The sequence below is a fragment of the Falco punctatus genome, assembly GCF_963210335.1.
Source record: "Falco punctatus genome assembly, chromosome: 2".
Taxonomy (NCBI): Eukaryota; Metazoa; Chordata; class Aves; order Falconiformes; family Falconidae; genus Falco; species Falco punctatus.
In genome coordinates, this window is record NC_137581.1 from 73,860,994 (window position 1) to 73,888,574 (window position 27,581).

The 27,581-nt window shown below is 39.9% G+C and overlaps 1 protein-coding gene across 1 annotated transcript in view; it reads right to left on the bottom strand.

Annotated features, from left to right (window-relative positions):
* The window catches only part of CRLF2 (cytokine receptor like factor 2), a 95,425-nt gene extending 78,834 nt beyond the window's left edge, over nt 1-16,591 (bottom strand). Inside the window, exon 1 of the mRNA XM_080375353.1 lies at nt 1,639-16,591. Within this exon, the coding sequence (XP_080231479.1) occupies nt 1,639-1,714 (76 nt within the window). The 5' untranslated portion in view covers nt 1,715-16,591. The remainder of the gene's footprint in view (nt 1-1,638) is intronic.
* Nucleotides 16,592-27,581: the final 10,990 nt, after the last annotated feature.

Here is a 27,581-nt window from a genome sequence, read left to right on the forward strand (position 1 = left end):
AGGGGGAAAAGAAGAAATTTCCTTGAGCAACAAATTATGCAGACATAACCATGAGCAAGAATATGAGCAAGTACATTCCACCTCCAAGCCACTTTTCAAAGTTTATTACTGAGAAAAAATACAATTGAAGGGGAACATTGTGAAAAGGCTGAATGCCATGGAACAGAACAAAAAAGAGAAAAAGAAGAGGCAGAATGTCAATCTACAAAGATAACAGAATGGAACATGCGTGTACTGGAACAGTTGTAACCTCTTTGAAACATAAGAAGAAAAACCACTTTTGATTTCCTTATACTGATGACACCTGATAAGTAACCACATGTTGAACTTCCACAAGTTGCAGCACACTGTATAGAAACTAGTGGAGAGCAAGACCCAGATCCGAGCCTACAGTCTGCAGTTACACTTATATTACTGATCTGTGAAACAGTTTCATTTCATTAATAGGAACACATGTAGGCAAAAGTGCAGCTCCTTGCACACAACACTGCTGAATTGAATGCACAGGAGAGACTGAATAAAAACCCGCTCTTCAAGAAAAGAAACAAGACAGCAAGAAGGAGTTTTTTATAGATATTTTGAGACAAAGCATAATTCTTAAAACATAATTCTTACAACTTATAACCACTATCAAACTGAGTGGTTTTGGTTTCTTTTTCAGAAGATCATGAACCATTGCTAGACATCACAACACTTTGCCTCAATTAAGCACCTTGACTATAATTCCAACGTTCGTTTCACAGTCATGCCATAAGTACAGCACCGCTATATGTGGTTGCCATCTCAGGACATGGAGGAGTTGTATCCCCTCACAGGAGAGCCAGTGACTCAGAGGAGCAATTAACTGGAGAGTCATGTGGTGCTGCATTGTTGAAAATGGTACTTACCATACGTACAGTAGAACAGAGAGATGATTTACAAGTTGATAAGACAGAATCATAACTTTAAAGTATTTCTTTCTCCTTATAAAATGAATGACAGGAAATGTAATAAATTAACAGGAGTGGAGATTACATTATTGGTCTATGTTTGATTTCTGTAATAATCCATTTATCTTTGGCAAGCTATAAGTAATGGCATTGCAAACAAACACGTGAGCTAGAGATGTTCTTATATTTAGGTAGCCAAATAACCAGTCTTTAATGTCTTTATTATTTTTGCTGTTTAATAATACTTTTACCTTGATGTTTTCTCAGTGAAAAATATTGCTGAATATTTTTCCATTGTGTTCATTCTTCCAGAATACTAAGCACTGAAGTCTTACCTGGAATACATTTTATCCATCCTTGTTCAATCTGAAGTCTTTTTTGGATGTACTCTAGTCTGTTATAACCTATGCCTTACACAGTAAGTAGTCCTGCTTAAAGAACAGGTAAGGGAGTTCTTAGTGAGTTCTGTCTTGATTTTTAATTACAAAACTTTCATAGAAATCTGTAATTATCATCATCATAGTTGGGTTGTTTTTTGTGTTTTTTTTTAGAATCCACTTTCACCTCTTCTGGATATCAATTTCTATTTAGTTGATTCTCTTCACCCAAAAAATATTGAATATTATAATACATGAGGTAAAGTACTCACAGAAATATTGCTAACTAATATATCAATTTCTTAAATAAATATCTGGGGATTTGAACTTACCAGGAGATTGTGACTGAGGAGACACCAGGTTACCCAGTGTAAACATCACTGAACATGCTTGAAAGATGAGTCTCATGGTGGGAATGATACAACAGACTGTGAAGAAATGAGTAATTGTAATCTCTGGACTTTACTATTTGATCACTTTATACTAGAGGCTGGAGACAACTAGAGGAAATGACTACAGGAAATGAAAAATTGTCATATCTCTAGCTATAAACAAATCAGAAGTCCAGGACTTCAGAACACACACCTTCATTCATGTTAAAAAAAAACACACTAAGTTCTCAGAACACGAGTATGTCTCTTGTCAGCGCTTTGCTTTATCTTTTCACAGCTGTATCAATCAGAGGTGAACATAGCCCTGATCCAGAGGAGGACCTGGTAGCTGTGCATATCCATGACCACATCATATCATGTATGAAGGACATTGACCTCAAAAGTGCCCAGTGACTTGAGAGTAGGAGATGCAAAACCAGCCTGCCTCCCCACTTACAAATCATGAGTTGTGCCTTCTAGAAGATGTTTATACTGCCACTCCATATGCCTGGTGCTCCTCAGCTAACCTGAGGCACTTCTGTCCCCAGATCAGAGGCAAAAGTTATGGACCATTTTGTGACAGAAAGCTGAACTGCTAAGGGTTTGGAGGCTATTACACAAGAGATAGCACTAGGATGAATTTCCTGCTGTGTTACCTGGTCACATACATACTGCTATAGCTTCCAAATGCATCCATATACCTAACTATATACACTTATATATATATTTATAAAATACTATACCCATACCTTATATATCCATATGCCTACAATTATACATAGAAAATGGGAAATAGAACACTGTTTTGACTAAGATAAATATATCTCAGTAAAAGCAGAAGTTAAAATCTTTTAATAATCACAATTATCATGCCTAAGAAGACCTATTATCTCTAGGTCTGCAATAAACTCAGCTTGGACTACATCCACAGAGTAGTGCACCAAGCAGGAGCAGTAAAGCAGTGGGATGAAGCAGTTGGTGCTGAGGACTCAAGCCACACAGTGTGCATGGGGACAGTGCGGAGCTTTGCACAGACTAACACTAGCTCAGTCCCATGGGCTCAATGCCTGTTAGCAGTCAGAGCCTGCTAGATGGCCCCTGCTGGAGCGCATCTTCTGGGCTGGACTCACCCAAGAGGAACACAGTACTCCACTTTGTGAACAGAAGTATTGGGGTGATTGGGAGATTCATTTCACAAGAATGGTCCTAATCTGAACTGACAAGTCAGTGTGGCCCTAGTCTGCTGCTCTTGTCCAGCAAGAGCTCAGGAAGACAGCCCTGAGTGCTCTCTTCTCTGAGCTTTCTATCTGCTCCTTTCACATCCTGGTAAAGGGATACAGTTCACTTTTCTAGGGATCTGTGAAACAGGCAAGCACATCGACACATTTCAAATCCAGCCTTTGTTAAGCATCACACAAAATAAGCTGCTCCATGAAATCAACAAATAAAAACATAAATGATAGACCTCAATTTCTATCTCTGTTTCCTAACTGGTCTCAAGCTTTTTCTGTGCTTACATCAGAGAAAGCACAGGCACCTTCTCATGGAGGGCCATGCCTGGGCAGATGAATGACTCAAGTCATGCTGCATGCAAAGTGGCCTGGGCGCACACCCCATGCTGCCTTCTGGAGACCTCATTATCTAAACTACTTTTTGCCTCCAGTTTCTCAAGTAAGGAGAGTAGAAGTTTGCTTGCTGCACATAGTACTAGGTAGGGAGCTGGATCGTGGCTGATAATACACTCAGAAGCGCTGACATGATTTCTATTTAGGCTTATTTTCATTCCTCTCAGAGCCTTCTCTAACATGTTCACTGTTCTTTTTAACCCAACAGTACTGTTTGTCAGATAAGACCTTTATCAATGTTATCACACCATCAAAATCTCCAGTCAGGTGATGTGATACCAGTTTTGATCTGGCTATTCACTTTTCTGGGGTTGGCTGCTTTCACTGGCTTATCCATTGCATGTCCCAGGGAAAACCTATTCAAATCTCCGTGACTTTTGGAAACGCCAGCATGGCTGTCTGACACACATACAGTACTCTGTTAACTGTCTAGCTTCTGCTTTGATCAAGTTCCTCCAGGGAGGCATGAATTCCTGGAACTAAAACAACAAGCAACACAGAACTGAAATACTAAACTAGGTCGTAGGTGATAGTTAATAGAAAGCTGAAATTGCTCATGGTTTCCACAGTCAGCATTGTAGAAGCCAGTGAGATAAACAAATGAAGGCAGAGATCCAAAATTCTCTGATCCCCCAGGACATGGTAACTCCCACATGTCCCCATTTGAGTTGAAAATACATTTTTGTTCCAGAACATATGTTTTGAGTGTAATGGAGCTGAATTTGTGCCTGTCTGCTTTTTACGCAGGTAAAACACACTGGACTGCAGACCTCCCAAGACGGTTCATTTTGAAAGGAAAGGGTGTTGGGAGACAACATGCAAATAAAAGGCATCTAAAATACCTTCTGACTTATAATTATTCTGATTTTGAGACACTACAGTTAAACCAAGGTCTAATTCTCAAGTGGCAACAGCACATTTTCACAGATCATTTCCTCCTACCCGGTATTTTGGTACCTCAAGTTATTGTTCCTGCCACTAGTCTCTACTTCCTTTTAAGATACTGAGGGCCTCTTGAAGTCAAACAAAATTAGTCCTTTTGCAACTTTTGAAACCAAACCTAGGGCTGAGCTCCTGGGGAATAAAATGCAGTGACTGGGTCAAACAAAATGTTTGCATAAAGTTGATGCACTGTCGAGATATTTTTGCTGCTGCTGAAAGAAACATTAGATTTGGCACTTGAGGGATGTAGGGTCTGGGCACCTCCCACCTCCCCACTGTGCAGGCAGACACTGGCCCAACCACCTGCCTCAGGTTCCGCTTTCTGGAAGCCAGCATTTTTTACCTGGTTTGATTTTTTCAAATATGGATGATCCCAGTCCATGAACTGAAAAGCTGCCTGTGAGCCACGGGATCTGCTCTCCCCCAGGTATTTTCTGCCTGCCTGCAGGAGTGTAATTGATTAACTTGCCCCCCTCCTCTGGGTCATTGCTCCCATGAGAACAAGGACGAAGCATTGGCACAGTGTGCCCCCTCTTCAGGACTCACATGCAGTGCAGCGTTAGCAGGTTTGGCCTGAGAAAACAAGATCCATCCTAATATTGCATCTTTATGCAGGAACAGGGAAAGCAAAGAGAGGGAACGAGTTGAAAACTAGCAGCCAGGGCTTGTGATTTTGACTGCCAGTAGAGAAAACTCTTAACAAGATACCCAGAAGACAAAGGCGATGCAAGTGAAGGAAGTAAATCGAAAGAAGCCTTTTTGACTTCATTTTGCACTTTGTATCAAAGTGCACAAACAGCCCTTGGCCTTCTGCCAGCTCCTCCACCCATGACTGTCAGAGGTGGCTTCACTTGCCAGCTGCAACCTCCAGCACCCTTACTGACTTTAATCAGCTTCTTTCCTCTCTTTTTATTTGCCTTCCTATTATTTCATCAGTGGTGTAAAATGGGTCATTGATAGCCACACACTTCAGCAAAGCAAATTGTCTCAGTTTATTTTTTTCTTTCACTTAGAAACTAAACAACCATTAGTCCGAGTAACTTCCATTTCATGTTATTTACTCGCTCATGGCCTTGGCAACAGACTCCCCCAAAATAGCAAGAGCTGATCTATGTTTTGCAGCAATGATCCCCTGTAATTTTTAGCATTAACAGGAAGTGATGTTGGTGTGCTTTGGGAGAATGAGTTAAAGGGAACAATGATGCATTTATAGAAAACAGTGAGTCCCATCACTCCATGACAAATCAGCTTAGTCAACTTGAGTCATTGCAGCTCGTTGTTCTGACAGGAGAACCTGATTCCCTTCTGTAATATGCTGCAAAGCGCATGTGTAAAGACCTCTAAAGTACTTTTTGGGCCCATCTTCCACGCATGGGCAAAGTTTAGCGAATTAATCCTCAAGGGTCCCTGGCATTCTTTAAATTCATGCTCTTGTGCAATCACTTCAAAAACATCACTTGTTGGTCTTTCCTCATATCACCATGGCTCGGTCTGTCCCAGCCTTCTTTATGAATGACAGGAAAGCAATGAAAGGGAAAAAAACCAAGCAAAGGTGGCAGGTCTGCATGGATGAGCAAGAAGCTCTTATCCGAAATCGGATATGCAGAGGAAGTGCACAAGAGGTGGAGGCAGGAGCAGATGGCCTAGCAGGATAAAGTTGCTTTTTGATCTTGCAGTGACAGGGTTAGAAAAGTCAAAGACAACCTGGAGTTGAATTTTTTAAGACATGTGAAAGGCAACAAAAAAGGATCTACAAGTACATAAGCAGTAGAAGGAAGACTAAGGAAAACAAGGGCCTGCTGCTGAATGAAGCAAGGGACTTGGTGACAAATGACACAGAAAATGCTGAGGTACTCAATGCCTTCTTTGTTTCAGTCTTTACTAGCAAGACCAACTTTCAGGAATCCCAGGGCCCTGACACCAGAAGGAAAGTCTGGAGCAAAGAAAATTCACCCTTTAGCAGGGAAGGACCAGGTTAGTATGCACTTCAGCGAACTGGACGTACATAAATCCATTGGTCTTCACAGGATGCTTCTATGGGTACTGACAGAGCTGGCAGATGGGAAATACTGCTGAGAAATAGAAGAAAGCAAACTCCTATCACTCCTATCTTCAAAAAGGAAAAGAAGGAGGATCGGGTGTGATCAGTCTCACCTCAATCTCTGGGAAGGTGATGGAGCAGCTAAACCTGGAAACCATTTCCAAATACATGAAATCATGCTCAGTCAACCTGATAGTGTTACAACAAGGTGACTGTCTTGGTGGATGGGGGGAAAGCAGTGGGTACTGTTTACTTTGACGTTGTCTCCCACAATACCCTCATGGACAAGTTGATGGAGTACAGGTTACGTAAGAGTTGAGGTGAGTTGAAAACTGGTGGACTACCAGGCCCAGAGTGTTGTGATTTATGATGTGAAGTCCAGCTGGAGGCTGGCAACCAGCGGAGTACCCATGGGGTTGGTACTGTGGCTAATACAGATTAACATCTTCATTAATGACCTAGATGATCGGACGCACTGTACTCTTAGCAAATTTGCAGAGGATAAAAAATTGGGAGGAGCAGCTGATATACAAGATGGCTGTGCAGCCATTCAGAGGGACCTCAAGAGGCTGGAGAGTTGGGCAGAGAGGAACCTCATGAAACTCAGCAAGAGGAATTGCAAAGTCCTGTGACTGGGGAGGTATAACACTGGGCTCCCATACAAGCTGAGGCTTGACTGGCTGCAGAGCAGCTCTGCAGAAAGGGACCTGGATGTCCCAATGTACAAGAGGAACATGAGCCTGCAATGTACTGTAGCAGCAAAGAATGCCAACAGCCTCCTGGGCTGCATTAGGCAAAGTGTTTCCAGCAAGTCGAGGAAGGTGAGTCTTCTTTACTCAGACCTGGTGAGACACATGTGCAGTGTTGGGTCCACTGCTGGACTCCCCAGTACAGGAAAGATGTAAAGTGAGACCAGAAAAGGGCCATAAATATAATTAAAAGACCAGAGCACCTTTCATACAGCGAGAGGCTGACAGCCTGAAGAGTGTTCAGAAGGATCTCATCCATGTGTGTAGATAGCTGAAAAGAGTAAAGATGACGGAGCCAGACTCTTCTCAGTGGTTCCCGCTGACAGGACAGGAGGCAATGGGCAGAAATTTAGAATGGTGAAATTCAATCTGAACACAGGAAACCACTTTTTACTGTGAGGGTGCTGAGCACTAGCACAGGTTGCCCAGGGAAGCTGCTGTGTCTCCTTCTGTGGAGATATTCAAACCCCAAAACTGACTCTATTTGACCCTGCTTGAGCAGGAGCATTGGACTAAATGATTTTGAGAGATGCCTTCTAACCTCACCTGTTCTGTGATGTGAAAACACAGGAAATGTCACATCACTTTGCACATACACATCTGAAGTATTGGAGTTCTGGTACCTCCCGATCCCCCCTTTCCCAAGGATGTGGTAGAGTTAAAAAACAGAGAGAAGAGCTGCAAATTAAACCAGAGGCAGGGACAGGAAGCAATGTTCGTAAGAGGAAAATATTGAAAGATAGTGCTTTGCATCTTGGAGAAAAGATGAGTGAGTGGAGAATTGATAAAGGTCTACAAGTTCATGGGTAATGAAATGGTAACTAGGGAGTGACAGCCTTTTCTCAGTGGGACTTCCTGACTTCATAAATGAAGTTATGAGGCAGCAGGATTAGAGCAAATATCAAATAACACTATTTCTGAAAATATATCTTCAAACGGTGTGTGCTCCATAGTGAGCAAGTTGCAGTTTGGCAACTGATACTATACTTTTGGTAGGTCTAGGAATGCTGACACAGCCAACACCAATAAGCATGAAATAAGAGATGGTAGGCAGTGGTTGAAAGAGGAAAGAAAGAGAAACATCACATGTCAGTTCACAAGAAACAGAACCTGACATGATCAGAGAAGGCATGCTCCGGAACCTGAAATTTTAATCAGTATGGATAAGAAAGAGGAACAAATTGCACAAAGTGGGACCTAGTCATAGATTTTAATATCAGATTATAATCAAGAGATCTGACTTCTTACATACAAAACCCCAGTCGATTTTATCCCATAAATCCTGGACTGGCAATGTGGGCATATTCAGTGTCTAAAAGTCAACAAACATATTTCTTTCTCTGAATGGATCTGCAACAGTTAGATCCAAGCAATTTGTATGGACAGTCAAACTAAAATCTGACTGTCTTAAATTGGCAGGCTGATCTCTTTGTCACAGGAATTTGCCCTGAAGTTGGAAAGTAGAGGTTGTTCTAGATGAAGCAATGATTAACTTGTGTGTGTGTGCAAGAACATTGCTTTTCTAGGTTTAAAATGCAAGTAAGCTTAATAAAATGATCGCACTATGGAGTTTTATCGCTAAAGAGGACTGAAAGTTTCCTGTTGCTTTATACTTGTTTGCATGATAACATTACAATCTGCCCAACGGTACTTATTTTCTGAGCTTACTGGAAACTTTGAGCTTTCATTCATTCTCAGACATTGCCTGTCAGCTAGTAGTGGCCACAATAAGCAAGCATCCAAAACCGAACTCACCAAAAATACTGCAGAGAGCAGTGTATAAAAGCCTGGCCTGCAGTCGTTTGTACCAGTGCCATTCTCATTCAGGACTGTCCTATACCTGCCTGGCAATCAGGTGCCACTGGTGACAATAGCTATGCCAAGGGAAGGGTACCATTAAACCAGATTCCACATGTACTGCATCAGTAGGTAAAGCTGTCTCACATAAAATTATTTCAGAAGGTCATTATTAGAGCTGCAAGTTGAAGTATCCCAAAGTTGATTACAGTAGTGATGGATAAAACCCTTTATCCAACTTCTTTTGTCTGCATGCTGCATACAACTGAACCACAGAGAGGAATCCAGAAAGCAGAAAGAAGCTGCTTTTTTGAATGGATCACACCTGGGTCATGGGGTCTTTTATTTGCAGGACTCTGCTTGAAATCTGGGTGACACAGAAATAAAGAGGAGGGTGTCCTGATGAGGATACCGTGCTGTGCAGGGCATTTGTCTACACGATAGAAGTTCTTCACTTTGATAAGTTCTGTTAATGACGTTAACAACTCCCATATAAATTTCAAGTTCTTACCTAAAAGAATAAGCATGCTTGGCCATCGCAAAACAATGTGTCGGCAGGAATATTTCAATGTCAGCAAAAAAATGCCTTAGTAGTTAAAAAGAGAGGAGAAGGGAAGGGAAGGGAAGGGAAGGGAAGGGAAGGGAAGGGAAGGGAAGGGAATCATCTAGTCCAACTGCCTGACCCATTCAGGGCTGGCCAAAAGTTAAAGCTTGTTATTAAGGTCATTGTCCAAATGCCTCTTAAACACGGTCAGGCTTTGGGCATTGACCACCTCTGTAGAAAGTCTGTTCCAGTGTTTGACCACCCTCTTGGTAAAGAAATGTTTCACAATGTCAAGTCTGAACTTTCAAAGAAAAAAAAATATTGTGGCTGAAGTTAAGCATCTTTTTTTTAAAAAAATCAGACACAAGAAAGTATCTTACATTACAAAAATTTAAGAATGAATAGTTCAAGTATAAAGTACTGAATTATTATAAACAAAAGAAAACGCTTTTAATGGATAGTCTGCAACAATTCAATAGTGCATGTTTGATTTTTTTTTAACATTCCACTGTTAGACTTCATCCTTGCCATATGTATCCTTAAATGCACTTGCAATAAGTACTACATTTTTGTTCTTAGTATTATGCTTTTATTTTCTGGGGAAGAGAATACTAGAATTCTAAGTTCAGGGATGCAGCTGAAACCATTTCTCTTTTTGGGACATCCTCATTTTTTGGAGTATTTTGCATCAAATGGAAACTTAACAGTTGCTTACACTTCTACTCCCTTTCTCTTTTCCCATATACTTACGTTAACATCACACGTGGGGCCCTTCAATTGCAAGTCAACTGCTACCCTGCTCCCACATATAAACTGAAAAGGTGGCAAAGCAAATTTTACCATATGTTCTATAAAACAACCTATAGAAGATGTATAGGAGAGTAGCTATGTACAAGTGCATTTGTGGTGGTCTTTTGATTACATAATCCTTAAGATTATGTACAATCAAGATTCTGATAATATAAATTAATAATAATAATTAACAAGACTTTGTAATTACGTGATTACTGTATTACAGTGCTGCAATGTAGGAAAGATTAGAGGCTAAAAATAATTTCTGTGACTTCCAGTTACTCTTCTTCAAAGAAGTCTGCTTCTTCCATCTCCCATCATTGAATATTTTGACAGGTGTTTGAAATTTCCAACTGTCGGGCACATTCCTTTGCAAAATATCCAACACAGTTTCCCTAGACCTTTCCTGGTAGAGGGCAGAGCTCATGTCATCCTGGAACAATCTTGCATTGCAGCCAAAGAACTTGTATACCTATTTCCTAAAATGGTAAAGAAGCTGAGAGGAATGAAACCTGAATCGACAGTGAACACATATATATGGGATAAAGGTCTGACTTATTAAAGAATATGTAAGCAATAATAGGTAGGAAATTATGGCAGAATACATGAGAGATGAGGAAACCTAAATTCCCGCAATATTAATTTGCAAACTGGAAGAAAACAGGTTTTACTAAAGTGAGTTTTACTAAAGTGTGTATATCCTTCTCTTCATGTACCTTCCCTACATTAAAAAAAAAAAAGAAAAAAAAAAAAAAAGAGGAGAAAATAAGCATCCTCAAACTCCTCAAACTAGCTACCAGCGTTTTCACTGCTAAAAAGGAAGTGCAAGTAATGCAGCCAATGCAAACCCAGTAATCTTTCCTTCTGCCACCAAAAAGCTATTTCATCCCATGTATCTCATTTGTCCCCGAGTCCTCACCTGCTGCATTCAGCAGGCAGAGGACCACACCAGGAATACATCAGGGCATTATTTAATCTTTCAGAGTTTGAACTGCTTTGGAATACACCCATGTATTGCGCATGCACGTTCCAAATGTGCAAGGCAAAGTGGCGAAACACATCTTAGAAATCGCAGAATGAGTGGAGAAGACCTGGGGGTTAAATTACCATTTCGAGACAGGATCATAGCCTCTCCCATAAGTTACTCACTGGCTGAGGATTCACTACCGAAGTTGTGGCCTGCCTTTCAAGTCGTGAGAGAAACAGCATTGTTTCTGAATCTTTTATGTCCCACACACAAGGAAACTGTGCATTGACCTATTTATTGCAGAGATTCATAACTATCAGTGTCACCATTTCAGTTTCTGGAGCCCGTAACGGGATTCGGTTCTTATTTAGCAAGCTCATGTGAAACTTGATTTCAATGGAAGTGAAGATGTTAGCAAGGGAAAGAATAAGATTTGATCTTGACTTGCTTCTGTGTTTGTAGAGAATAGACACTCATCCATCCCCAAGGGTGCTGTGTGAGGGATGAAACTGCGAGGAAAGCAGGCTGACAGCCAAGAGGGTTTTGCCTTCAATATGCAGATCATCACTAGGGCATGAAGACAGCCACAAAACTATCATTGGCCAGGTGCTGATTTCATGCTTGTGTTCTTCTAAGGTGCTGCAAGCTCCTGTGCACACTGGGGAGTCCCAGATGGTTGGGAAACTCCATGAAAAGCACTCTGGAATTTCCAGACAGCTTCCCTCCCCCTCCTCTCTCCACTGCTGCAGACATTGATGGAGAGGAGATAAAGATTCAGCTTAAGAGCTCTTCCGGAGAAGCATCTGCACACAAAATTGTATAGGAGATACTGAAACTAAGATAAAAACATTAAGAATTATTTTTTTCCATGCAGTTGTTATGACAAAATGCAGTTGTTGGATTTTTCTGCTGTTGAGTGCCAGGTTTGACATTCTGAGTCAAATTAGATTAATGAAATGGATCAGTTTTGTTGTTTACAGTCATTTGGGCTTTCCACTAGAAAAGGCCAGGTGACAGATTGTTCCTGTGGCATCTTCTATGGCTGCAATGGTGCAAGCCACAGCGATAGCAAAACCAGTGCTTATAACCCTCCAGCTAGCAGTTCATTTCAAGAAAGTGGGTTCCAGTTGGAACATGCACTGACTTACCCTGAAAAATCTAAACCCCACTAGATTTTACCCATTACTGATATGAAATACAAACTTTTGTGGTATCTGGAACCAAACACATTTAAAAGAAGAGAATAAACTGATCAGTGTGAAATAATGTTAGACTGAGCAGTAAGTAATCTCATGATGTACTGAGATGACTGCAGATTCTTATCTTTGCAAAGCATTTCTATCCTTGTCTCAGGAATTGGTTTTGAAAGATGTAGGTACCACATTCATTTCATTCATCAGGCAGTTTATTACATTGACTTTTATAATTTTTTAGATAAGATTAACTCTTCACAAGACTAAACTGTCAAAAAATTACAGCGTACTAACAGTTACATTCTTCTGAAACCCCTGAGCAAGGACTTCCAGGAACAGAGGATTTTATTTTCAGAAGTGGAGCCTATCTCTGTTGGTACTTTCTCTTTTGATAATTTTTATTTGCTTTCTCACATCACTACATTTCTTTTTCCACTTGGAGTTTGACTAAGAATCAGCATTTTTCGCCTCTAGCATCCTAAATTCAGTCACAGAAAGATCTGCAGTGCTGGTACTTGGAACTGAGCCCTGTGGACTTCTGATGCACTGAACAGTTCATTTTAATTTTCATAAAAGATTAAATCTCTCATGAACAAACTGAATGTGCTACTCCTGAAAACTACCACATTCCACCATTGCTGTTGACACTGTCCTAAAAATATTCCAGGCTGCAGTCATTGGTTGAATATATTTTAGTGCTCTTGCATTTAAATCTTGCACAAAATCTGATAATATCAAAGATATTTCGAACAGCGTTCCCTTGACCTTGAAGTCAGGTATTGAGTTAATTTAAATTAAGATTAAATTCAACAAAGAATTTAGTTCAGTTACAGGGCAGTGCAGGAATCAGAATACAAGAGCAGGGGACCATGAAGGGGAAACATGCAGGGAACAGAATCTCTTTATGCTGATGTTGGTTCCAGGATGAAAACACACCCTGGTCACAGTGGTGGATTTGTGTCCCTCACTGAGTCAAGGGATTACAAAGAGATCCCTTCGTGCAGCTAGCACCTGCACTGCACAAGCAGAGTTTGCTACAGACAGCAACAGTCCTTATTTTCCAGGACTTTGAACACTAGTGGGTTTTGCTAGAGTATGAGCTTTGGGAAGGGGAACTGAATCATGCAAAAACTATGGAGGACCCTGAGAAGAGCTATAGATTAGCCGTAAAAGTTCATTATTTTTATGAGGAAAGAGTTTGCTCTGAAGATTGTTATCTGCAATGAGCAGCAAGCAAGGAGCAGAGATGCTTTCTTGGGCAGGCACCTACCGTATGGCACCTGAAGAGAGAGAAACAAAGCCTCTAAGTTTTGTGCTTGCTCTGGGAAGATTGTATTCTTGATTTTCTTCACTTCTCACAATTATTTTGTAAGCATCAGCTATTTTGAACATACCCTCCAGAACAGACATATTTTGACTTCAACTAAACCTGCATTTAACGCAGGGTGATTTTGATCTGACTAACAGCCAGTACTTTTCAGGCAGCCCCAGCAAATGCTCAGCTCTCTGAAGTGTTGCTTGAGGCTGTCCAAGGAGGAGCAGAGGTTCTTATATAGCAGCAGGCTGGTGTGAGAGCTGTCATGGCAAGGGTCGAGAGAAATCATGTCTGCCAATGATGAGCAATAGTCAGGCAAGCCTCCAGCATCTGGCAAGCTAAAGGGAAACAGGTTTGGACTCTGATGGGTCTCAAGGGGGTTCTAATAAATGATAACTGTAAATTTGGTTCACAAGCCAGCCAGGTTTGGTCTAAACTAAGATATCAAGAGTAAAATTTGCTAATATTCACAAAAGAAAGATGCAAAATGACCACTTTTTATAATTTATCCCAAGAAATTGCAACCCCTATGTGTTAAAAATTGGATGTTTTAAGGCATCCCAAACTGCACAGACATCTTTCCACATTATGTCAGGGACAAGGAAGTTTTTTGATTGCAAACACAGAATAAAGTTATTTGACCCTTGCAGTCAGCACAAGATGAAGGACAACCCAATGGTATCATCTGGCTTTGGTCTGTGTTTCTGCCCAGTCTATTTCTTGAGTTTTAGATTTGCTCTTCCACATGTACCTGTCTCTCTGCAGTAATAAACATGAGCAAAGGTGGGTTCCAGGTGACCTGAACACATGAAGATAGGGACAGGGTGTGAGAATTTAAGCTTTCTTTTGTTTTTTCCGCTGGAGGTTCTTGACATGGCTCATCAGAAAAGAAAATGCCAGGGTGTCAGCAGCAGCCCTTTTCCTCTGCACAGTGAAATCACCTCACATTTCACTGCCTTCCACATCAGCAGCTTCTGGATATGGATCACATTGTGACCAGTGCCCCAGCTGACACCTGTATACAGAGACAGAGCATGCACATGATCAGCAGCCCCAAAACCAACTGCACCACTTTTAGCACTAGAATTATATATTCCAGACTCTGAGACAGATTGTACTGCCAGAGTACCTGGGTGCCCAGATGGAGCCAAGTGAGAATCAACGAGGATAAACAATACATATTCTCTAAATGCATAAGGCATATAAAATGAAGAACTCTGGCTTTTAGGCCTGAAATCAAAGAACAGGAACTTGACTTTCCCAGACACTGAAGTGACAGATACATAGCCTTGAATTTTTCAGTTAAAAAGTTTTTGCTTAAATGGGTGTGGTTGGTAAAACCAGCTAAAATTCATTTTAAATGGTTCAAAGGTGCTCCGTAATAGCAGTTAGAGCAGCAAGAAGAACATGTCTTTATATCTGGATTTTTTTTCATTGCTCTTCCTTTTAAGTCATATCTTTCTACATTGCTCACATTTATGAAGTAACCCTCTAATGCTATTGAGATTATTCTTTCCTTCTTTTTCTTTTTTTTTTTTTTCCTGAGTAGGTAATTTTTCTTGTTTTCTCTCCATTCAGTTGCAGACCAAGCTCACTTGGTCACCAAACCATTACTCAGTTTGGAAGTTAACTAAACACAGAAGAAAATTGAGCATTAAAGATCATTTAATGGGATTAAATACAGGAATTTACAGCCCTGACAGTGTCTCTAGACAGGGACTACAGCCATTCAGTATGAACATGCAGCTGCATCTGATTCCTCTGGCCATGCATACCCCTGAAGATCATATAATGAAAATGTGACTCCCATGTTGGTAAATACATAATCCACTGTTAATTAGCTTTTCTGTTTGAGGTGATAGGTGAACTCATGCTGAGGTTTTTAGCCAGCTTCCTAAAACCTATGACTAGAATTTGCTGTCATAATTAGCTGGAAGACACCACACATTACACTTCCAGCAACTGCAATCCATCCTGACCTCCTGTGTATGGCAGTAGGAAGCTCCATTTTTGTGGGCAATCACCTGTTTGGTGCTGTACACCTTCAGCACAGAGCAGTATGAAAGTCAGCTGCTGACAGAATAAATTGCTTTCTAAAAATTAATCACTGTGGGAAATAAAATATGCCAAAGCTGCTACCCTGTAGCAGGCAGCTTCCACATTGCACCCTGCAGCTCTGTCACAGGCAAGAAGGAAAGAAAGTGCATTGTTTATCACTCTAACTGCAAAGACCTTTAATGCTTTCCTGGTGGTTTTGTGCTCTTGAGCATGTGTGTATGTGTGCGCATATGTGTGTGCATGCACACATGCATCTGTATGTATAAGTTCTATATAAACATATACATACATGCATATTCCTATTCCATAACAATTATTGCTATACATATGTATGAATATATATATATATATTATCATTTCACAGTGGGATGAATCAGACACTTATCATTCATATGTCTAGATCCAATGAAATCAGATTTTTAAAGTTACGTCTTTTAAGAAGTTTACTACTTTAAAAAGTGCACCCCTCAAAATATTGCATAATTAATACCTTCTACTGTCCTGGAAGACTAACACAGCAGTCAGTCTGCTTCCATGCTCACTCCCACCTGCTGGGGTTGGTTTACTTTGTATTAAATTATACACACACAGAAAACGAGAGAACTCACATAGCAGGTGGAGTTTCTGTCTGCACAGGGGTGCCTTCAGATGATTGACTCCATACCTTAAGCATCACAGATTGAACCCAAATCTGACATTTTTTCCCAAGATTTAACCAGAAGCTAAGCATTAATTGACAAGTGTCCTGACTTACTGGTTGTGCCAGTCCCAGTCTCTCGGGGAGGTTCCAGGGAGGCAGCACTGTCCACTGGTATCAGCCTCTGCCCAATGCTCCTCAGGACCCCATCCCTGGTGGGGCCAGGAGCAGCTCTGGGAGGGCGAGAGCTCCAGCTCGGCCTCTTCTGCAGCAGGACACAGCCATTTGAAGACATATCTCAAGTATGAGAATGGGGATGAACTGCGAGGGGATAAAGTGTTCCACTTCTTTAGAGAAAATAGCATCTACTTAAGTTTATAATACTCTTCCATCACTAGTTAAGGTAAGATGCTGTTGAACTAATGATTAGCAGCTTCATGGATCTCAAATGGGTATATTCTGGGGAATACTGAGTGGGAAAAATGGCTCTGAATGCCTGAACAACTGAAAAGTTGAAAACCAGCTACATTTTAGAAATGAACATTTAAGTTCATGCAGAGCTGAACCGAGAAGTGTGATACAGCCAGGCACAGGTATTGAAAAAGCTGACTCAGCTCCAGCTCTCCCATCCTAGACACCAGCCAGGCTACAGTTACCTGTGTTTCACCTTGTTAAATTACTTCAGTGCTCTACTTTCCCCCTGTATTACATTTCACAGTGAAAAATGGAGCACATCTTCCATCAAGGGGTTCAGTCTTTTTATTTTTTTTTAATATATTTATTCAGTTAGCAAACAAAATTTATATGCAAAACATTATTTAAACTTATATCTATTGAAATTATTAAAGTATTTAAATTTCCAACTCTAAAGCTTTCAGAAGTGAAAATGGTAATTTCTCCAAAGACACCATTTCATTAAATGAAAAATTAAATCATAATTGCAACAACGTATTTAAATGAGGCTTAATCAAAAATAGCAATAAGGATGTCAATAACTGGGAGGGCCAAATACACAGCCATGAATAAATATCAACTATGTTCAGAGAAAACTTTCCTTTTCAGAAGGTAGCCATGCCTGGATGAAAATGCTTCAGCCTTTGCTTATTGGAAATGTTAGGCCTCTGCGAACACACATGGAAGAACATAAGCACCATTTAGCTGACACAGGGGGACACAGGAGCTCTGTCCCTCTCATGGGACTAGCTGTTCACAATCTTCTACAGACCTGATTACAGGACAGTGAGCTACAGAAAGAAAAATTAAATAAACAAACACAAGTAAAGGCACAAAAATAAGGAATAGTGCCATGGAAGGAAAATATTTTCAAAGGTGAGAGGAAAAGATTATTGATTTAGAAAGTTATGTTGTGTCTCTGTTTTGCATTTGGGTCTCAAATGTCTTCCAAAATACACTCATGATTTCATGCATAATCAGTGTGACATGAAACTACAGTGACTGCTGATGCAAATGAGGTAATTGTGCATGCCAATTATGTGTTACATGCCTGTTGCCTTGTTTGAATAAGCAATTACTGAATTTATAGAGACAAGCATGTTAACTAGGAATGCATATTAGGCACATAATTACCACCACTTAATTCAGAAAATCAGGCAAAGTAGAATTTAGCTGGGGGAATGGTTATGAATCTTGGCATTTTTCCTAGGCAGAAAATTCTAGTTTCATTATATGAATTTCTTGCATTTATACCAGCTTATGCCCCAAAGTGATTTAGAAAATTAAATTAGCTCAATAAAATAAGACACGTGCCTAGCTAAGCATACGAACAGTCATTTTGATTACTTTGGCACTCTTCGAGTTTGGTGGGCAAATATTGTGGAAGGAGAGTTATCTGTGGAGAGCTCTTGATTTTCTACTGAACTTTGGTTGCCCCACTGGTAGATTAAGCAGTCCCACATACTGTAGGGTGGAAGAGGGCATGAAGACCCAACACACTGAAACCAAAATTTTAGCCAGAGTGATGCCTGCTGCTTTCTACCTCTGGGTGCTTGGCAGCCTTAGACTGCCAGGCTGCATTTTTATGCCTGATCTGAGAAGTGCTGTCAGCTGGTGCCACAACGTCACCCACCCAGTGGCGATAAATCTTGGATCATCCAGAGCTTTTCAGAGTGCTTTGACCACTGGATGGACTGGATGGACTGATGGTGATTTCTAAGTCTCAAAATGGCATGCATATGTAAAACCTCAATTCTGTTATAACCTCTGCTATAATTGAAGCTCTAATATGCACTTGCGAGCTTGAAAAGCAAAAGCTTGCGTTTAATTGCTCCTGGTGGTGGCTTCATCTGTAGTTCCACTTCTGATTAGGTATTGATAATTCTTAAACAGAAATGTTAATATAAAGAGAAGATCCATACCAACTTATTTCATAACTCTAAAACCTATTTGCATACCATATTTTATAGAAGTTATTTATAATTGTTTCAAATGATAAATTAGATATTTTATAAACATTTATAACTATTCCAAGTGATAACGTTAATAATATAGTATTCTGAAGAACTTTCAAATCAAGTCCACAGTACTAGCAAGCTATCTCTTCCAGACCCAATCTTGCCAACTTGGTTTTTCCCACTGAGGATATATCATTACTTTCAATTGAACTGCTTGCATGAGTAAGGCTGTGTGTGCAAGTCAGGAGGATAAGTCATGCATTTAGGAAATTGCCTGGAGGTCCTGATTAAAGCTGAATTATTTTGGCTCTTAGAAGTTAACATTCTTCGTGTTTGTAAAACCAAGAGAATATGTTGGCAAAAACTAACTCCCCTGAATATCTGACAAGGTAGAAGGCTTTGGAACCAATCCTTTAGCCCCCATGGAAAACTCAGCAGAGGAGGCCTGAACTATGTCACCTAAACTGTCCTCCTTTCTGCCCCAGGTGTTGACAGCATATACTCCAGCGTTTCAGCTCTTGAGATTCATGTTGCATAATCATATTCAGAATGCTGGTGAGCTCCCAAAGATGTGGAAATGATCTAAAACAAGAAACAAAACAAAACAAAGCAAAACAAAACAAAACAAACAAAACAAAGCAAAACCAAACCAAAACAAAACAAAGCAAAACAAAGCAAAGCAAAGCAAAACCCCTAAACTACTCTGCCTTCCCCTCTTCTTTATTCTCCTCTGCCCTCCCCTATCCCCCAAGGAAAACATATTGGGTCTGATTAGCAGAAATCCTAATTTCATCTGTATGCAAATGAAAGGAAACAATAAGTCACCCTGGTTTATCATGGTTTTAGAAAAGACTAGTCATCTTTTTTTAATTTCTTCAACAGTCAATCTGGTTTATTCCTTCAAGTTCATATTTGACATCAGATCCTTCTCTGTATGACAAGGTTTAAGACCTTATCACTTCCTCCTGTGGTACATCTCATTTCACTATAACTTTCTCATGAATGTACTTACATTAAACCCATAGCATTTACTTGCAGCCTCTGTGCAGCCTCAGGTCTGCTGAATCCACTTCAGTCTTGTAAAAGGTTTGTGTGCTTAAAAGCTTCCCAGAGTTTTTTCCAGGTCTGTGAGTTGCTTTCATAAAAGACGATGTTTTTCCTGACAAATTTCGTGTCAGTGTGTATTTGTGCATCGATCTAGCAAAGCTTTTTTAATATTAAAATGTTCCTGTGAAAAATAGGAGTATGTCAGAAATTATTTTTTTTTCATGGGTAACTGCCATTGTTCTTAATTTTTGTGTAGAAAAATGACAAATTTAATATTAAAAAAAATTTTTACAACATTTTTCATTGCTGTGTTTTTCACAAAGAAAGAATTGTTTTAAGTGTGATCGATCTGATCTCAGGTAAATGTTTTGAACACTTGCAAAGTGCCACCCTGGTAAGTGTACATACACAGCTACAGCTTTTGGGTTTGTTATTTGACAGCTTTTCCAGACTGGGTTTTGGCTGGAGAAGTTCAGACATCTAAGACATCTATATTTACCTAGCAGTGTTGCCTTCATGAAAATGTGCAAGGATTACACATAAACTTCTGTGTATCTGTGTCTTGTTTGATGAAGAGCTCTGGTTTAGTGCTGCATATCTATTTATAGTCATATATTTTAATTAGTTCTAAATGGTTAAAAAGTGTTATTTAAAGTAATAAAGAGAGTATGAAAATTGAAATGCTTAGTGAAACTTACTTTTTTCAGTGTCGAGGTTTCACAAGCCCTAGACTTCTCTTTTATATGCTACCAATTAATGCAGATTTATATTGATACGTGTCAGTCTTGTGGTGTTTTACTTCTTTCATCTCTTCTCAAGTGAACCTATATATGTAAAAGTTTAGGAACACAAAATTGCAAAGGGAAGTTAACTTGACACATTCAGTCTTTCTTCTGATTTGAGTTTTGAACCAAAAAATCCCTCAACTAATTGTAACCTGAACTATTTGCCTATTTGTTTCAGCCCATAATAGAAAAATTAAACTTTTACAGAAGATGAAAAATGTGATGAAATTTCAACACCAGCATTTTTTTCTTTTACGTATTTTTTTCTTTCCATTGCCATAAAAAGTAAGAGTAATCTGATGTATTTTTTTAAAGTCTAGACTGGAATTCAGGATTTGTATTTTATGCCTCTTTTTTTTTTAAATTATCTTATTTCCCCAAATACTTTATTTAATAAGATTTCATTTCTTTGTTTTCTTTCCCATGTTGATTAGAGGTAAATTTCTAGTATATGTGTAGATGTGAATACATACACACATCTACCCACCATGACTTACTAAGAACTCCCATCTCACGTTCATCCATCTGAAATTTTGAGGTCTTCCTGAAAGTGATGTTGTCACAACACCTAACAGACAGAGCTTTGTGTGAGTTTTCTATCCTGCCTGCCGTTAGCTTAGTCCAGTATACCAGAATGGGAGATACTGGCCTAGGGAGAGCTTAGGCTCTTTGCAACTGTGGCAGACTTCATAGTGGGAAAGCAAGCACTGGACATTTCAATGATATTCCCTTGCACTGACCAAATGGCTGCCCATCATACAATTAGCTAAGGATGTTTCTCCTCCCTCAGGCCCCAATATACCATATTTCTGGAAGATTGTATCAGAACCTCAAATTTCAGAAGGTGGTTGTTCTGTCACTGTTATATTATTTGTGCCCCAAGTAGTACTGAAGCTTTAAAGCAGGTCTTGAGGGGAGAGCTGCTCATGTGTGGAGGAGAGAGTTCAGAGGCTTATTTATATACTCTGTGGAAGATCCTACAGTAAAGGGGTTGGAGGTGCAGTGCTAGACTCTGGACATTTGGTAATCCTTTGCCCTCAGGGAAGAGGATTTTGCATCAGGGAATATGGTTCATGTCATTCATCTTTTGCTGTCTTGAGCTAATACCAAAAAGTTATTGTGCCTTTTAATGACTTATTACACAGAAAATTCACTGTACCTGGAAGAATGATCATACAAAAATACTCTAAAACAAGACTTCATGGTCAAAGCCATGTGATATCTCAGGTCACTGTGTCTAGGTAGAGTTTGGATCTGTACTTTTTTCACAAATATCAGTTTCCTTTGGGCTGCGGGGGGAACTTTTCAGCCAGGACATCTTGCTTTGTTCCCATACAATTCAGCTGCAGTTATTATTGACTACTGAGAGGACCCTTTGGTAGAAGACTAACTGGAAGTGAGGTGTGCACAAGATAATATTCTTAAATAGATAAATTTGCTTAAAGGAAGAAGGGGAAAACCTTTGCAGACAGTCTCTTGCACCAGCAGCAGCTTGTGTTTTTTCCTGACAGCCCCCATTTTGTTTTCTTTGTTTTCTCCGTGAGTTGTTTTAAAAAGGAAGCAGGGGCCCTTCTCAGAATTGCAGTAAATGTAATTGAATTTCAAATGTTGTTTTCAAACAAACAAACCATAGAAAAGCTGAGGATGGGGAAAATAAGCAAAGTTTTCTAAAATGCTGTTATACAGGCAAACACATGTTTTGAGTTAAGTTGAGCTCATTTCTGGTAACAGTATTAACTTTGTGATGGCCATGACCAGCAGGCATATGGGGAATGGAGGGTGGTTGGTTTTATCAAATTAGATCTAAAGGGGAAGAACATGTATTTAGGTTCTTTTTTTCTTTTTTTTTTTGTTCTTGGTATTTTTTAGAAGGCAATTTGGAAAGGGCAACAAGAGGCTGGGAGGGCTCATAGAAAGATCATATTGTTTTGGTTGGAAAAGAGGATTCTGCTTTTTTAAAAGAACTTCTTCTCAAGATGACCTTTTCTCTTTATTTCAGTTTAAAATGTAGCACCGGTGTGGAAAATCATGGTGAAAAGTTGTATCTGCTTTCTCTGAAAATTTTCTCCTTGACTTGATGTTTAGGTGTGACAGAGCTCCTGTGCATAGGAAAGTAAGCAAAGTAGTTTTTATGCTACATTGACATTTCATAGCTACACAGTTATATTCCATGCTTTTCTTTTCTGAAGTCCTTTCAGCTACAGAGAATTTCAGCAATTCATGAGTAACTGCAGTGAAATAATGTTTGAGCCAACTCATCGCTCAGTCTGAGTTACATGCTTACAACAGAAGGTGCTTCAGTGATACGGAGTAGTCAGAAAAACTAGTCTTGGAGAAACCAAGTAAAAAGGACTTCCTGGGATCATACACTCACAAGAGGTTGGTATGTCACATCTCTATCAATTTGCATTGCTGATGAAAAGCACTTCCAAACGGAGCAAATTCTATCTTTAAGTGATTTAAGAGTAATAAATACAAGCTTCCTACCTCCTTCCACCTCTCCTCCTTTGCACTGGCCCTCTCCCATATAAACCCACCAATGTTGTTTTAACTGTGTAGCTTTCAGAGCAGAAGCTTTCTTGGTTCACCTGTGTGCCAAATGGACCCAGCTGGAAAACCTTCACACACAGCTAAGAATGGGACAGACTGAATGCTCAGTGCCTGGTAACACAGGCGTTAATTCACCACTCTTCTGCATAAGTGGAAATCACTGTTAACAGAATGCCTAGGGTTTATCCTGCTTTCCCCTGGTGTAAATTGGTGTCTTCAGTGTGAGCCTGTGAAATGGAATTTTTCAGGTTTTCTCCCCATCTAACAGTTATCAACCACAAAACTATGAAAGACAAGATTTTCTTCACTCTTTCACTGAAGGATGAAGCCCACCTTACTCTGTAAGAAGAGCTATGGTCTGGCAGCTGTGCCAGCAGAGCCAGCCCAGGCTGTAGCCCATCTCTGCCATCCCTCTCACCATAGGAAGCAAATTGTCAGTCAGACTCACACTCTGTCCCAGTTCTGTGTTGAAATACAAACTTAAATTAGGGATGAACAAATCCAAATTAGTAGAGATGATAAAATGGACAAGTAACAAAAGCGACTAGTAACTTCTGCTGAAGTCAAAGTCACATTAAGCAAGAGAAACAAAGTTTAGTGACACCTAATACATACTACTTACAGGGAAAAAACAAACACATCAAGATAGGCCTCTCTTTTCTCTTATCTCCATTTTCATTATCTGTTTTATCAGGCAGCAAAGCAGAGATAGCAAAACACACTGAGCAAGTTTAAAGTTTTGTTTTGAACAAAATGAATTTTCTGTGCTCTACATCCATGCTCAGACAGCATCTTTGGACAAGCGTATTTCTGTCCAAGGGGGGAGGAAGAAGATGAAGGAGGGAGTCAAAACATGAGAAGTGCCCACCAGCTGTAGATGACACTTTTGTATGGCATGTGTCCTCATACAGAGATGGGGGCTGTGGTAACCTGTGTTGTGCCTGCACCCACAATCCAGTGGTCATAGCTCTGCCAGTATGGCCATTAAAACGTGCCTCCAGAAGGTCATGCCCACCTGCCCAAAATCATGGGTGGCTGTTCTGTAGGACATTGTTACTGTGCCAGGTTATTTTTTTAACCTTGTTCACTATTTTTAGGAGCTTTCTATAGCCTTTTTAGTGAACAGATACCAGAAAGAAGATATGGGTCATACCCCTATCAAAGGTGATGAGCTTATCTACACTTCAAAGGCTATGTTCTCTTCCCCTTGCCAAGAGATGCACAAGAAAGAAGAGGCAGAAGCTCAGGTCTAAACCTCCTCTCCCAGGGAGAGCATGCCTTGGTCTCCCAAAGACCACTCCTCCCTAGGAAGACAGGGAGGCCCCTTAACCCCTCCATATCCAGTCTGGAGGACTACATGCCAGGGACGAGGTCCCAGGGCAGGTGGGGAAGGCACCTGGCACTGCCAACCCCACCATTCCGCCAGCTGGCATACCTCGAGAGGCCAAGGGAAGGGTGTAATAAGGGGACAAGTGTAACATGCAGCCTTCCCCTCTCCGACTGTCTGTAGCTCAGGGGCTTCCTGAGTCACAGACGTCACTTGATAGCTCTTGATGAATCAAGGGTTAATGAACGAGATATTTTTAATCACTTTTTGAACCCATGTTGATCATCAACATCCACAGCACTCCTTGGCAAAGATTTTTACAGCCCAAGAATGTATTTTGTTGGAAAAGATTTATCTGATTTGCTTAGTTTATAACCAGTATAATCATTCCTTCCCTTAACTACCTCTGCTCCGGGCTGAAGGATCCTAGACCACCTATTTCCTTCCCAGGTGAAAGCTATTTCACACCTTTCACCACTCTTGTCTTTTGCTGTCCCGATTCATTGTATTCTTTTTAGGTTGGACAAGCAGACCTGCATGCAGTTTTTGAGCCACTGATACACCTGGAATTTTTACAATGTCATTATAATATTTTCTGGGGGTTACTGCTTTTTATTACCTTCTTATTAATTCCAAGCATTCTTGAAACCAATAAATAAACAGATAAAAACACACCCACATGTTACATAGGAAAAAACTAGATAGACCATCAGTTTGCCTTGACAGGATGTTTGTGTTGTGATCCAGCAGATCAAATTGCTGCTTTATATCAAGTGTCATCTGGCTCTGACAAAAAAAAAATTAAACAAAGCAGAAACAAAACAAAACCCCAGACAAACAACCCCAGCCACCCAACCAAAACTAGTATCTTTTAATCTTGTCTCCTATGTGATTTTTGTAATATTGAAATAATATTTTTTTTCATAAGCTTCAAATTTGTTATGAAATAGTACCTGCTTGCATAATTGTAATGGTTTTTTAAGCCAAGGAAAAAATCTTCATCCTGATGTGATACTCTGGTGGCATCTACCTCTACCTTCTTCTGTGAATGACATGGACTCTGAAATTAATCTCTACCTTGCTGTGCTAAACACCCAGGTTTTGTGCAAGACGTGTATGCACTTCCCAGTGTTTCAATAGAATAAAGAAATTCCATATACTCAGTGAGAACTTTGCTATTGATTTGTTTTGGAGCAAGATTGGTGTGCACTCATAACATTTACGTGACAGTTTGATTCGCATTCACCGCAAGTGCAAAAATTGTATTTTAATTGCAGAGAACTGAACACCTCTTTAGGATGTGTGCAACCACAATTATGAGTTCTATGCTTTTTCAATCAGATATTTAATAAACCTGTATTATTACCAAACATCTCAGTGTTTATCTCACTTGGTTTCTTTGACAAATAATGTCATGCTTTTATGTGCATTGTAAAACAATTGATTTTTTTTTAGAGACCCTTTTCAATCCGCTTCACTTAAGAACAGGCTTTCTTTTACAGAGGCAAAAAATCTTCTGCATTTTGAGTCTGTGAATTCTTTTACACCTTATTGATTACAAAAATATAATTTAGTCTTCAAAGTTATTATTAAATATGAACGATATCAATGAGCACATTAGCTGAAGTTTTCTAAGTATGTGTGAGACTAATTTAATTTAGTTCAATAGATTTATCTATCTTCATTGAAGTTCAGATCTTATGCATGGTGTATTAGTATTTTGATAATTTCACTTTTTAGAGTAGTAGTGTATCTTCAAGAACTCTGAGCCTGATTTAGTAGGTAAATGAGGTTGGACTGATCATACTGTGTGTGTATATGGACCTACACCTCTCAGCCACCTCTTCTTTTTTCCTTTTAATCCTGCTAGCCAGCTTCAGCCAGCGTTTGGCTGAAGGTAAAAGAGTAATAAATATTCAGTGTTCACAAACATTAAAGAAGTAGTCATCAAGGGAGAGGGCAGAGTCTGTGTCAGGCCAATTCATTCAACCTTCATAGCCATGAAAGGATCCCCATAGGCGAAGGACATAGAGTTCTTTTGTTCCAGTGCTCATTTGTTTTACTTCAGCAGTCAAACACCAAATTCAGCTTCATATAACCAGTCTGGAACAAAAAAAACCACATGATAATTTGGAAGGATATAATTTTTTGCTTATGGCTGTATCTCACAGATCAAATCAGCTTACTATCACATGCTTCATGTTCTGAGCTCCAGTTTAGAGTAAGGCAAAGACAGTATTTGTGACACTAGGTCAATCAGCCTTCAAGCAGCTAATGAGTCCAAAATTTATCCCACTGTTCTGAAATGACTTTAGAGGGTGCATAAATGGCTATTTCAAGCAAAGAAGAGGACATTTTCAGTGATGGTTATCAGTCTTGCATCTGCTCAAAAGAAGAATTATAAAAATGACAGAACTTTCAAATTAGCAGATATACATGGTCAAGACAGGGCACCTTCTGATGACAAGTCTGAGAACACAGGGCACCTGAGAGCCATTTTCTTATTCACCACTACACTGCTTTTCCCTGTCTTTCCATTTCCTACCTTTTAACTATGTTTTCTATTTGTGCTGCTACATCTTTGATAAAGTTTTTTCCTCAGTTCTTTTCAACATAAGTGCTGAACTAGAGGCTTTGCAGTAAGAGGGAGCATGGGAGGGAGTTCTTGCAAGCCCAGGGAGAAAAGTAGAAGGAAACAGACATCCTCAGGTGAAATGCAACATCCTTTGGAGGTGTCTGTCTTTCTCCATGGGCTACAGAGGGGTTCTGGTTTTCTAACAGAGGCACCTCACTTAAGTGGAATGAATCTGGGTACAGGTGTTTGCATATTTCTCCACACAAGGCAGCCTTTGTCTTGGTAGAAGGCTTGCCATACAAATATGTCTAGTTTGTATTGATCTGAGGGGCTGTCGTAATCATAATGATGATGTGCAGGTGCAAAATTACCCTGAAGTAAAGGGAATAAGAAAGAATGACCAAGTGATCACAGTAGGAAGACGGGTACATAGATGAAGAAGTAATTCAATGCTGTTTCTTCCCATCACCAGAAAAAAAAGTACTGAAGCCCTGATGTGAGATCAAACAAACTAAATAATATAAAAAAGACCCAAATGTAGTGATTGTC